This window comes from Salvelinus namaycush, unplaced genomic scaffold (genome assembly GCF_016432855.1).
Source record: "Salvelinus namaycush isolate Seneca unplaced genomic scaffold, SaNama_1.0 Scaffold11, whole genome shotgun sequence".
Classification (NCBI taxonomy): domain Eukaryota; kingdom Metazoa; phylum Chordata; class Actinopteri; order Salmoniformes; family Salmonidae; genus Salvelinus; species Salvelinus namaycush.
Genome location: NW_024057786.1, coordinates 440,288 through 454,200, shown reverse-complemented (window position 1 = coordinate 454,200; position 13,913 = coordinate 440,288). Strand labels below are relative to the sequence as shown.

At 48.1% G+C, this 13,913-nt stretch overlaps 1 protein-coding gene across 1 annotated transcript; it reads right to left on the bottom strand.

Moving 5' to 3' along the window:
- Positions 1–1,643: 1,643 nt before the first annotated feature.
- LOC120035723 (tripartite motif-containing protein 16-like) lies at positions 1,644–13,427 on the bottom strand. The gene is made up of 6 exons (XM_038982289.1): positions 12,711–13,427; positions 11,500–11,595; positions 6,529–6,762; positions 2,643–2,802; positions 2,458–2,517; positions 1,644–2,226 (listed from the first exon to the last, which is right to left on the bottom strand). Exons 1-6 carry the CDS (start codon positions 13,305–13,307, stop codon positions 1,712–1,714), a joined length of 1,662 nt encoding a protein of 553 aa, XP_038838217.1. The 5' UTR covers positions 13,308–13,427; the 3' UTR covers positions 1,644–1,711.
- Positions 13,428–13,913: the final 486 nt, after the last annotated feature.

The window sequence follows — 13,913 nt, the reverse complement described above, 5'->3', positions numbered from 1 at the left end:
GACTACACCAGCATGACTAGTATCTATGTGGACCCTACTACAGTTTAACCAGCTCAGCTATAGACTACACCAGCATGACTAGTATCTATGTGGACCCTACTACAGTTTAACCAGCTCAGCTATAGACTACACCAGCATGACTAGTATCTATGTGGACCCTACTACAGTTTAACCAGCTCAGCTATAGACTACACCAGCATGACTAGTATCTATGTGGACCCTACTACAGTTTAACCAGCTCAGCTATAGACTACACCAGCATGACTAGTATCTATGTGGACCCTACTACAGTTTAACCAGCTCAGCTATAGACTACACCAGCATGACTAGTATCTATGTGGACCCTACTACAGTTTAACCAGCTCAGCTATAGACTACACCAGCATGACTAGTATCTATGTGGACCCTACTACAGTTTAACCAGCTCAGCTATAGACTACACCAGCATGACTAGTCTCTATGTGGACCCTACTACAGTTTAACCAGCTCAGCTATAGACTACACCAGCATGACTAGTATCTATGTGGACCCTACTACAGTTTAACCAGCTCAGCTATAGACTACACCAGCATGACTAGTATCTATGTGGACCCTACTACAGTTTAACCAGCTCAGCTATAGACTACACCAGCATGACTAGTATCTATGTGGACCCTACTACAGTTTAACCAGCTCAGCTATAGACTACACCAGCATGACTAGTATCTATGTGGACCCTACTACAGTTTAACCAGCTCAGCTATAGACTACACCAGCATGACTAGTATCTATGTGGACCCTACTACAGTTTAACCAGCTCAGCTATAGACTACACCAGCATGACTAGTATCTATGTGGACCCTACTACAGTTTAACCAGCTCAGCTATAGACTACACCAGCATGACTAGTATCTATGTGGACCCTACTACAGTTTAACCAGCTCAGCTATAGACTACACCAGCATGACTAGTATCTATGTGGACCCTACTACAGTTTAACCAGCTCAGCTATAGACTACACCAGCATGACTAGTATCTATGTGGATCCTACTACAGTTTAACCAGCTCAGCTATAGACTACACCAGCATGACTAGTATCTATGTGGACACTACTACAGTTTAACCAGCTCAGCTATAGACTACACCAGCATGACTAGTATCTATGTGGACCCTACTACAGTTTAACCAGCTCAGCTATAGACTACACCAGCATGACTAGTATCTATGTGGACCCTACTACAGTTTAACCAGCTCAGCTATAGACTACACCAGCATGACTAGTATCTATGTGGACCCTACTACAGTTTAACCAGCTCAGCTATAGACTACACCAGCATGACTAGTATCTATGTGGACCCTACTACAGTTTAACCAGCTCAGCTATAGACTACACCAGCATGACTAGTATCTATGTGGACCCTACTACAGTTTAACCAGCTCAGCTATAGACTACACCAGCATGACTAGTATCTATGTGGACCCTACTACAGTTTAACCAGCTCAGCTATAGACTACACCAGCATGACTAGTATCTATGTGGACCCTACTACAGTTTAACCAGCTCAGCTATAGACTACACCAGCATGACTAGTATCTATGTGGACCCTACTACAGTTTAACCAGCTCAGCTATAGACTACACCAGCATGACTAGTATCTATGTGGACCCTACTACAGTTTAACCAGCTCAGCTATAGACTACACCAGCATGACTAGTATCTATGTGGACCCTACTACAGTTTAACCAGCTCAGCAGTACCTCCTACATTCACATAAAACCCAGGATAGAGGGGCTGAGTAAATGTGGTCTGGACTCTGTGGAGGAGGGTCATTGTGTCAGAGACACTGTAGAAGGACAGAGTACCTGCCTTGTGATCCAGGTACACTCCTACTCTGGAGGACTGAGGGTCTGATACTTTAGTCTCAACATTATTGTGTCTGAAACAATAACCACCTCTAGAGCACCTTAAACTCCAGGACTTGTTATTGAATCCAAATCCACCATCTCTCTCTGTTCTGCTGATGTCTTTATATGAGACTGCTGTATTAACATAACCAGTCCACTCCACCTCCCAGTAACAGCGTCCAGACAGACCCTCTCTACACAGAACCTGCCACTGGTTGGTGAATCTGTCTGGATGGTCAGGATATGGTTGGACTTGGTCTGTATAGGTCACCTTTCTGTTCCCTTTAGACAGAGAGAGGAGTGTGTGTGCTGTGTTTGGGTCCAGTGTGAGCTGACAGGAATCTGGGAGCAGAGCAGAGACCAATGAGGGGAGTCAGAACAATAAGTTAAGTCAGATACTGTATCTACCCTGTCTTTGATTAGAGCACAGCAGAGATCAAATCAGAGAAATATGAGGAGTCAGATAGATACCCAGTCTTTGATTAGATCTACTATTGCTATATATTTCTAGAGGGATTGTTAGGAGTGTCAGTAAAAAGAGACTGTTAGTTACTTCACAATAAAGAGACTCACATTGTAACAACTGTTCTCTGGTCTTGGGCTCTGGAGGCAGTACAACATCCACTAGATTCACTACAGACACACAAACACATTGACAGAGAGAGGGAATGTTATCATCAGACCATATTCCACATGTATATGACTAGTAGGGAACTTTCAATGGTCTAAAGTTGATGTTCTTATTGTTTTCAACACACCTGTAGTGGAGATCTTGGTCCATTCTCCTTTAAGGAAGTCTTCTAGTTTCTCTCTCAGTTCAGACACAGTCTTACTCACATCTCCAAAGTACTGAAGAGGACGGACAACGATGCTGGGTAAGTCTGAAGATACACTGATACTGGAGAGAGACTGATAACTCTGGAGAGAGAGACAGAGGGGGACAGAGAGAGAGAGAGAGAGAGACAGAGACAGAGAGAGAGAGAGAGAGAGAGAGAGGGACGGACAGAGAGAGAGAGAGAGAGAGAGAGAGAGAGAGAGAGACAGAGAGAGAGAGACAGAGAGAGACAGAGAGAGAGAGAGAGAGAGAGAGAGAGACAGAGAGAGAGAGACAGAGAGAGGGAGAGAGAGACAGAGAGAGAGAGACAGAGAGAGGGAGAGAGAGGGACAACAGAGGGAGAGAGAGGGACAACAGAGGGAGAGAGAGGGACCGACGGAGAGAGAGAGAGAGGGATCGACCGACAGAGGGAGAGAGAGAGAGAGGGACCGACAGAGGGAGAGAGAGGGACAGACAGAGAGAAAGAGAGGGACAGACAGAGAGAAAGAGAGGGACGGACAGAGAGAAAGAGAGGGACGGACAGAGAGAAAGAGAGGGACGGACAGAGAGGGAGGGACGGACAGAGAGAGAGAGAGGGACAGAGAGAGAGAGAGGGACGGACAGAGAGAGAGGGACGGACAGAGAGAGAGGGACGGACAGAGAGAGAGGGACGGACAGAGAGAGGGAGGGACAGACAGAGAGGGAGGGACGGACAGAGAGGAGGGACGGACAGAGAGGAGGGACGGACAGAGAGAAAGAGAGGGACGGACAGAGAGAAAGAGAGGGACGGACAGAGAGAAAGAGAGGGACGGACAGAGAGAAAGAGAGGGACGGACAGAGAGAAAGAGAGGGACGGACAGAGAGAAAGAGAGGGACGGACAGAGAGAAAGAGAGGGACGGACAGAGAGAAAGAGAGGGAGGGACAGAGAGAAAGAGAGGGACGGACAGAGAGAAAGAGAGGGACGGACAGAGAGAAAGAGAGGGACGGACAGAGAGAGAGAGAGGGACGGACAGAGAGAGAGAGAGGGACGGACAGAGAGAGAGAGGGACGGACAGAGAGGGAGGGACGGACAGAGAGAGAGAGAGGGACGGACAGAGAGAGAGGGACGGACAGAGAGAGACAGAGAGAGAGAGACAGAGAGAGGGAGAGAGAGGGACAACAGAGGGAGAGAGAGGGACAACAGAGGGAGAGAGAGGGACCGACGGAGAGAGAGAGAGAGGGATCGACCGACAGAGGGAGAGAGAGAGAGAGGGACCGACAGAGGGAGAGAGAGGGACAGACAGAGAGAAAGAGAGGGACAGACAGAGAGAAAGAGAGGGACGGACAGAGAGAAAGAGAGGGACGGACAGAGAGAAAGAGAGGGACGGACAGAGAGGGAGGGACGGACAGAGAGAGAGAGAGGGACAGAGAGAGAGAGAGGGACGGACAGAGAGAGAGGGACGGACAGAGAGAGAGGGACGGACAGAGAGAGAGGGACGGACAGAGAGAGGGAGGGACAGACAGAGAGGGACGGACGGACAGAGAGGGACGGACAGAGAGGGAGGGACGGACAGAGAGAAAGAGAGGGACGGACAGAGAGAAAGAGAGGGACGGACAGAGAGAAAGAGAGGGACGGACAGAGAGAAAGAGAGGGACGGACAGAGAGAAAGAGAGGGACGGACAGAGAGAAAGAGAGGGACGGACAGAGAGAAAGAGAGGGACGGACAGAGAGAAAGAGAGGGAGGGACAGAGAGAAAGAGAGGGACGGACAGAGAGAAAGAGAGGGACGGACAGAGAGAAAGAGAGGGACGGACAGAGAGAGAGAGAGGGACGGACAGAGAGAGAGAGAGGGACGGACAGAGAGAGAGAGGGACGGACAGAGAGGGAGGGACGGACAGAGAGAGAGAGAGGGACGGACAGAGAGAGAGGGACGGACAGAGAGGGAGGGACGGACAGAGAGGGAGGGACGGACAGAGAGGGAGGGACAGACAGAGAGAAAGAGAGGGACGGACAGAGAGAAAGAGAGGGACGGACAGAGAGAAAGAGAGGGACGGACAGAGAGGGACGGACGGACAGAGAGGGACGGACAGAGAGAGAGGGACGGACAGAGAGAGAGGGACGGACAGAGAGAGAGGGACGGACAGAGAGAGAGGGACGGACAGAGAGAGAGGGACGGACAGAGAGAGAGGGACGGACAGAGAGAGAGGGACGGACAGAGAGAGAGGGACGGACAGAGAGAGAGGGACGGACAGAGAGAGAGGGACGGACAGAGAGAGAGGGACGGACAGAGAGAGAGGGACGGACAGAGAGGGAGGGACGGACAGAGAGGGAGGGACGGACAGAGAGAAAGAGAGGGACGGACAGAGAGAAAGAGAGGGACGGACGGACAGAGAGGGACGGAAAGACAGAGAGGGACGGACGGACAGAGAGGGACGGACGGACAGAGAGGGACGGACAGAGAGAGAGGGACGGACGGACAGAGAGAGAGGGACGGACGGACAGAAAGAGAGGGACGGACGGACAGAAAGAGAGGGACGGACGGACAGACAGAAAGAGAGGGACGGACGGACAGACAGAAAGAGAGGGACGGACGGACAGACAGAAAGAGAGGGACGGACAGAGAGAAAGAGAGGGACGGACAGAGAGAAAGAGAGGGACGGACAGAGAGAAAGAGAGGGACGGACAGAGAGAAAGAGAGGGACGGACAGAGAGAAAGAGAGGGACGGACAGAGAGAAAGAGAGGGACGGACAGAGAGAAAGAGAGGGACGGACAGAGAGAAAGAGAGGGACGGACAGAGAGAAAGAGAGGGACGGACAGAGAGAAAGAGAGGGACGGACAGAGAGAAAGAGAGGGACGGACAGAGAGAAAGAGAGGGACGGACAGAGAGAAAGAGAGGGACGGACAGAGAGAAAGAGAGGGACGGACAGAGAGAAAGAGAGGGACGGACAGAGAGAAAGAGAGGGACGGACAGAGAGAAAGAGAGGGACGGACAGAGAGAAAGAGAGGGACGGACAGAGAGAAAGAGAGGGACGGACAGAGAGAAAGAGAGGGACGGACAGAGAGAAAGAGAGGGACGGACAGAGAGAAAGAGAGGGACGGACAGAGAGAAAGAGAGGGACGGACAGAGAGAAAGAGAGGGACGGACAGAGAGAAGAGAGGGACGGACAGAGAGAGAGAGAGGGACGGACAGAGAGAGAGAGAGGGACGGACAGAGAGAGAGAGAGGGACGGACAGAGAGAGAGAGAGGGACGGACAGAGAGAGAGAGAGGGACGGACAGAGAGAGAGGGACGGACAGAGAGAGAGGGACGGACAGAGAGAGAGGGACGGACAGAGAGAGAGGGACGGACAGAGAGAGAGGGACGGACAGAGAGAGAGGGACGGACAGAGAGAGAGGGACGGACAGAGAGAGAGGGACGGACAGAGAGAGAGGGACGGACAGAGAGAGAGGGACGGACAGAGAGAGAGGGACGGACAGAGAGAAAAGGACGGACAGAGAGAAAGGGACGGACAGAGAGAGAGGGACGGACAGAGAGAGAGGGACGGACAGAGAGAGAGGGACGGACAGAGAGAGAGGGACGGACAGAGAGAGAGGGACGGACAGAGAGAGAGGGACGGACAGAGAGAGAGGGACGGACAGAGAGAGAGGGACGGACAGAGAGAGAGGGACGGACAGAGAGAGAGGGACGGACAGAGAGAGGGGGATGGACAGAAGGGACAGACAGAGAGAGAGACGGGGAGAGAAAGAGAGAGACAGGGACAGAGAGAGAGACAGGACAACGAAATGATGTAGATGAATAGTTTCACATGAAGTTAATTTCATATCACATGTAACAAGACAGTTTAGTTACCTGGAGGAAATGGATGTGATCCTCTGTGTGTGAGAGCTGCTCCAGCTCAGTGCTTCTCTTCCTCAGCTCAGCTATCTCCTGCTTCAGTTGCTCCAGGAGTCCTTCAGCTTGACTCACTTGAGCCTTCTCTTGGGCTCTGATCAGCTCCTTCACCTCAGAGCTCCTTCTCTCAATGGAGCGGATCAGCTCAGTAAAGATCTGATCACTGTCCTCCACTGCTGCCTGTGCAGAGCGCTGTTAAGAGAGAGAGAGAGAGAGAGAGACAGAGAGACAGAGAGACAGAGAGAGAGAGAGAGAGAGAGAGAGAGAGAGAGAGAGAGAGAGAGAGAGAGAGAGAGAGAGAGAGAGAGAGAGAGAGAGAGAGAGAGAGAGAGAGAGAGAGAGAGAGAGAGAGAGAGAGAGAGAGAGAGAGAGAGAGGGACAGAGAGAGAGAGGGACAGAGAGAGAGAGGGACAGAGAGAGAGAGGGAGAGAGAGACAGAGAGAGAGAGAGGGACAGAGAGAGAGACACAGAGACAGAGAGAGACACAGAGACAGAGAGAGGGACAGAGAGAGAGAGAGAGAGAGAGACAGAGAGAGAGAGACAGAGAGACAGAGAGAGAGAGAGAGAGAGAGAGAGAGAGAGAGAGAGAGAGAGAGAGAGAGAGAGAGAGAGAGGGACAGAGAGAGAGAGGGACAGAGAGAGAGAGGGACAGAGAGAGAGAGGGAGAGAGAGACAGAGAGAGAGAGAGGGACAGAGAGAGAGACACAGAGACAGAGAGAGGGACAGAGAGAGAGAGAGGGACAGAGAGAGAGAGAGAGAGAGAGACAGAGAGAGAGAGACAGAGAGACAGAGAGAGAGAGAGAGAGAGAGACAGAGAGAGAGAGAGAAAGAGAGAGACAGAGAGAGAGACACAGAGAGAGAGACAGTAGGTACAGTAGCCTCTCTGCACCTCATTGAGTCAGAACTCTGCCACCCTGCTCTCCAGGTCCACCAGGCCTTGTCCCCCCTCCTGAACAGGCAGGTACAGAACACCTCTTGGTCCTGCTCTACTATCCCCCCTCCTGGACAGACAGGTACAGAACACCTCTTGGTCCTGCTCTACTCTCCCTCCTCCTGGACAGACAGGTACAGAACACCTCTTGGTCCCGCTCTACTCTCCTCCCTCCTGGACAGACAGGTACAGAACACCTCTTGGTCCTGCTCTACTCTCCTCCCCCCTGGACAGACAGGTACAGAACACCTCTTGGTCCTGCTCTACTCTCCTCCCTCCTGGACAGACAGGTACAGAACACCTCTTGGTCCTGCTCTACTCTCCTCCCTCCTGGACAGACAGGTACAGAACACCTCTTGGTCCTGCTCTACTCTCCTCCCTCCTGGACAGACAGGTACAGAACACCTCTTGGTCCTGCTCTACTCTCCTCCCTCCTGGACAGACAGGTACAGAACACCTCTTGGTCCTGCTCTCCTCTCCTCCCTCCTGGACAGGCAGGTACAGAACACCTCTTGGTCCTGCTCTCCTCTCCTCCCTCCTGGACAGGCAGGTACAGAACACCTCTTGGTCCTGCTCTACTCTCCTCCCTCCTGGACAGACAGGTACAGAACACCTCTTGGTCCTGCTCTACTCTCCTCCCTCCTGGACAGACAGGTACAGAACACCTCTTGGTCCTGCTCTCCTCTCCTCCCTCCTGGACAGGCAGGTACAGAACACCTCTTGGTCCTGCTCTCCTCTCCTCCCTCCTGGACAGACAGGTACAGAACACCTCTTGGTCCTGCTCTACTCTCCTCCCTCCTGGACAGACAGGTACAGAACACCTCTTGGTCCTGCTCTACTCTCCTCCCTCCTGGACAGACAGGTACAGAACACCTCTTGGTCCTGCTCTATTCTCCCCCCTCCTGGACAGACAGGTACAGAACACCTCTTGGTCCTGCTCTACTCTCCTCCCTCCTGGTACCCCCTCCAGTAGCCTGCCCCGTGGCAAAGCTAGACCCAGCCTCTGCCCCCTGAGTCCTAGTAGGCTGGACAATAGAACGAGTCCAAACGGCCAAAGAACGTTGTCTGAGCTGGAACACTAGGCCATAGCAAATTAATTGAAACGAGCCTTCACATAGCCTCTTCTGACTGGAATGATCCTTAGAATTCAGTTTCTCCTCAGATACTCCCATTATCTTACCAGGAAGTAGGAAATAACTGCAACTTCTGACTATTTCTGGTCTATGATCGATGACATCAGAGGACGCTGCCCAACCTTTTCAGACACATGGACCATCTTAAACAGTATCATCCACAATGGGGCAAAACGAAACACAACTAATGAGCTAAATTACATTTTCAAAAACTGAACATTAATTAGGAATAAAATCTGATTTAAAAAAAGTAAGATCCCAAACAAATATTACATCCTATATTACAGAACTGCTTCTCCCTTTTGATGCTAATTTTGTGGTGGACGCATCAAACTGAACCTCCTATTTGCTACTAAATTCTGGAGATACTTCGCATTTGATGGAGTCTTGTACCTTTGCCAGAAAGGTTATTTTGCTAGTTGCCTGGTAGCTTTGCCATGCCACAACACTGTCTCTGTGTGTTTGTGTCATCTCATGTTTGCCAAAGATAAACAAAGCTTTTTTCCAATTTTTGCAGCTATTACTGACAAAATAATCAAATGTAATGTTTTTTGCCAAAACCTCTACATGTAAAGCAGAAAGCTGTGATCAACACTGTCACCTTTTCTACACATGACCTACTGATAACTGTTTTACAACGGCTACTGAATGAAAACAACTGAGTATGAAAAGATATGTGTCTGATGTTACGTCATCTGTCTCATTTATAGCCTGGTACAGATAGGAAAACTACATTAAATACAACGTTAACTAGATATAATCTGTGTCATTTATAGCCTGGTACAGATAGTAAAACTACATTAAATACAACGTTAACTAGATATCATCTGTCTCATTTATAGCCTGGTACAGATAGTAAAACTACATTAAATACAACGTTAACTAGATATCATTTGTGTCATTTATAATCTGGCACAGATAGTAAAACTACATTAAATACAACGTTAACTAGATATCATCTGTGTCATTTATAGCCTGGCACAGATAGTAAAACTACATTAAATACAACGTTAACTAGATATCATTTGTGTCATTTATAGCCTGGTACAGATAGTAAAACTACATTAAATACAACGTTAACTAGATATAATCTGTGTCATTTATAGCCTGGTACAGATAGTAAAACTACATTAAATACAACGTTAACTAGATATCATCTGTCTCATTTATAGCCTGGTACAGATAGTAAAACTACATTAAATACAACGTTAACTAGATATCATTTGTGTCATTTATAATCTGGCACAGATAGTAAAACTACATTAAATACAACGTTAACTAGATATCATCTGTGTCATTTATAGCCTGGCACAGATAGTAAAACTACATTAAATACAACGTTAACTAGATATCATTTGTGTCATTTATAGCCTGGTACAGATAGTAAAACTACATTAAATACAACGTTAACTAGATATCATTTGTGTCATTTATAGCCTGGCACAGATAGTAAAACTACATTAAATACAACGTTATCTAGATTTCATCGCCACATAACTTATGTGGAATTTAAAAGACACCGTTAACGTTACCGTTAGCTAGCTAACAACGTCTGTTACACTGTAACTTACCGGCAGCCTCACATAAAAACGTATTGGTTAACAAAGCTTTGATTCTGACCAAAGTCTATAGTAGTGAAAAGTCTCTCTCTCTATTGTAACTTACCACAAATTGCCATCATAGCCTCTCTACATGAATGTGTCCTGTCAGAGTCTTTTCCTCTCCGTTAACCGTTAGCTAGCAGTCTCGAGCCACAGCTGACGTTGACCACAATGAGCTACAAGTAGGACTGACGTCACTACCGGTGCAGAACCACAAAACCCTCACAGACCAACTTCTTCTTCTATGATATAATGGCGGTCCGCAAACCAACGTTAAAGGTGCATGGCGCCACCTACTGTGCTGGAGTGTGTTCAATCACGGTTTACACCATTTCTAAATCCTCCTACCTAACTCAGAACTTCTGAGAAAATAAAAAAGAGTCCTACTAACTTCTAATAGACCCTCCCCCATCCCCCAAATCCCTTCCAACCCCCCCAACCCCGTCCAACCTCAATGACCCTACACTTCAATCTTTCCCTCTTTATGATAATACTAATAAAACACCCTTCCAACTAACACTACACTCATTAAAAACCCACTACCCCATTCCACTACTTTGACCCTATCTGCTCCTGCACCATGCCAACGACCTGGGAGGACGGGACACCACCACTCAACACACCCTGGAACTCTTCTGAAGTCAAATCTCGTATGACCAAATACTTCTCTGGTTCTGAACTCTTCACCACACCTTCTACCTCACTTAACTCTCCCTCATTCATTTCCATTTCACCTCCAGAACTCAGTCTGGCGCACGACTCACTCAGTTTGCACTTCAATTATAACAGTTGAAATGTCTCTATTCTTTTGAAAATAAATGTTGTGTAATGTTTACTGTTCATTCATGATTGTTTATTATCTACTTTACTTGCTTTGGCATAGTAAAGATATGTTTCCCATACCAATAAAGATCTTTGAATTGAATTGAGAGAGAGAGAGAGCTCCATGTTAATGTATAGGGGACATGAGTCAGTCATGGTTACTCATGGTTATGTGATGAGGTAGCCCCGCCTGCTACTTCTAAATCAGTGTCGGTCCAATAGGGAATGTCCTCTTGGTGTAACGGTCAAGATGTTGGTTTCTCCCGCGGTAGACCTGGGTTCATATCCCGTCAGTTACATTAAACAGTCTATTCTCTGAAAGGGGTCCAGACAGCCTGTTCACAACAGTGGGGTTAGTGGGATTGGATAAGGACCCCTCTCCCTCTCTCTGATTGGAGGAGAGAAGTGAAATGGTGTGTCTCCTCTGGTCAACAATACTCACCTTGAGAGACTCCACAGCCTGTTGGAGCTCCTTCAGCTCCTTCTCTCTCTCCTGGAATCTCTGCTGGACCTTCTGCTGACTCATCCCCAGCTGCCTCTGTGGAGAATCACTCTTCAATGAGCTATCAAGCTTTATTAGTCCAGTAGATCAATAGTATAGTCATGTGACATAGGACCCATAGAGAGGAAGGTCTACAATCCAGAGGAAGTCCCTTTACAATATGATATTATGTTGCTATGTGAATGATTATCGTTTTTATGGTAGGCTTACATGTATCAAGGGGTTGAGACTGAACTTTGGACTCATAAAAGGCCATTCAGAATGATAATAGTGTTTGACTTTAGAAAATGGTGATACATTTGGAGAATCTGGGTTAACATATGTATATACTCAAGGTTTGTGTTCATATTTGTGGATCCATTTCATTTGAATGATCTCATATTCAAACAGATTTAGTTCCTACTGTATCTTTAATTCTTTGTTTACCAGACAGTCACCAACAAGTTTTTAATTCTTTAATTTAACTAGGCAAGTCAGTTAAGAGCAAAATCTTATTTACAATGACTGCCTAGGAACAGTGGGTTAATTGCCTTGTACAGATTTTTACCATGTCAGCTCGGGATTCAATATAGCAACCTTTCGTTTCCTTGCCTAATGCTCTCACTAGACTACCTGCCACCTCTACACTCTAACCACTAGACTACCTGCCACCTCTACACTCTAACCACTAGACTACCTGCCACCTCTACACTCTAACCACTAGGCTACCTGCCACCTCTACACTCTAACCACTAGACTACCTGCCTCCTCTACACTCTAACCACTAGACTACCTGCCATCTCTACACTCTAACCACTAGGCTACCCGCCGCCTCTACACTCTAACCACTAGGCTACCTGCCACCTCTACACTCTAACCACTAGGCAACCTGCCACCTCTACACTCTAACCACTAGGCAACCTGCCACCTCTACACTCTAACCACTAGGCTACCTGCCACCTCTACACTCTAACCACTAGGCTACCTGCCACCTCTACACTCTAACCACTAGGCTACCTGCCACCTCTACACTCTAACCACTAGACTACCTGCCACCTCTACACTCTAACCACTAGGCTACCTGCCACCTCTACACTCTAACCACTAGGCTACCTGCCACCTCTACACTCTAACCACTAGGCTACCTGCCGCCCCTGTTGTTCTGGTCTTACCTGTTTCTCAGTCCTCTCTGCTGCAGCTGACACTGTATCATGGCCTTTATGTTCATCCATTGTACACATCAGACAGATACACTGCTGATCGGTACGACAGTAAACCTCCAGCAGTTTGTCATGATGAGAGCAGATCTTCTCCTGTAGTTGTGCGGTGGCTTTGACCAGCTTGTGCTTCTTGAAAGCAGGAGATTCATAGTGAGGTTGGAGGTGAGTCTCACAGTAAGAGGCCAGACACGCCAGACAGGACATGAGGGCTTTCTGCTTTCTGGTCCCAGTGCAGACATCACACGCCACATCTCCAGGTCCAGCATAGCACAGAGCAGGAGGGAGAGCAGCCTGGAGTCCTGTCTTCCTCAGTTTCTCCACCAGCTCAGCCAACATGTTATTTTTCATCAGCGTAGGCCTTGGAGTGAAGGTCTCTCTGCACTGAGGACAGCTATAGACCCCTTTCAGAACATCCTGATCCCAGCAGCCCTCAATACAGCTCCTACAGTAACTGTGTCCACAGGGGATAGTGACCGGCTCCTTCAGTAGATCCAGACAGACAGAACAACAGAACTGGTCCTGGTCCAGCAGAACTCCCTGTTGAGCCATTTTGACGGTTGTTCACTCTCACACAGACAGACGACACAGAGACTCAGATCAGTTTCGTTTCCTCAGAAGAGAGTTTGTTGGAGGGGGAGGGACTTCCTGGTTCTGCCAGAGGGGTGGGGTTAGAGGGAGGGAGGGGTTAGAGGAATGGAGGAAGAGAGAGAGGAACTGCATGCAACAGCAAGAGGGAGACAAATAGTTTTGTTCCAAGGTTAGAGCCCTTAACATGGAACAAATGACATAATGAATCTTGAAATGTGAGTTGTTAGAATATCTGAAGGGTAACAGTTTCTATGAAGTAAGTATCATTATTTTAATGACCTTTATAATGCCTTATAATACACCTATGTGTTGTAATTAATCAATAAGGCCTGAGGAGGTGTGGTATATGGTTAATATACAGCACCACGGATAAGGACTGAGGAGGTGTGGTATATGGTTAATATACAGTACCACGGATAAGGACTGAGGAGGTGTGGTATATGGTTAATATACAGTACCATGGATAAGTACTGAGGAGGTGTGGTATATGGTTAATATACAGTACCATGGATAAGTACTGAGGAGGTGTGGTATATGGTTAATATACAGCACCACTGATAAGGACTG

Coding starts and splice junctions, on each gene's coding strand:
- LOC120035723 (XM_038982289.1), bottom strand. CDS start 13,307: ATGGCTCAACAGGGAGTTCTGCTGGACCAGGACCAGTTCTGTTGTTCT. Junction 2,803..6,528: donor ATCACATCCATTTCCTCCAG/GTAACTAAACTG, acceptor CTCTCTCTCCAG/AGTTATCAGTCTCTCTCCAG. Junction 2,227..2,457: donor CAGAGAACAGTTGTTACAAT/GTGAGTCTCTTT, acceptor CTCTGCTCCCAG/ATTCCTGTCAGCTCACACTG.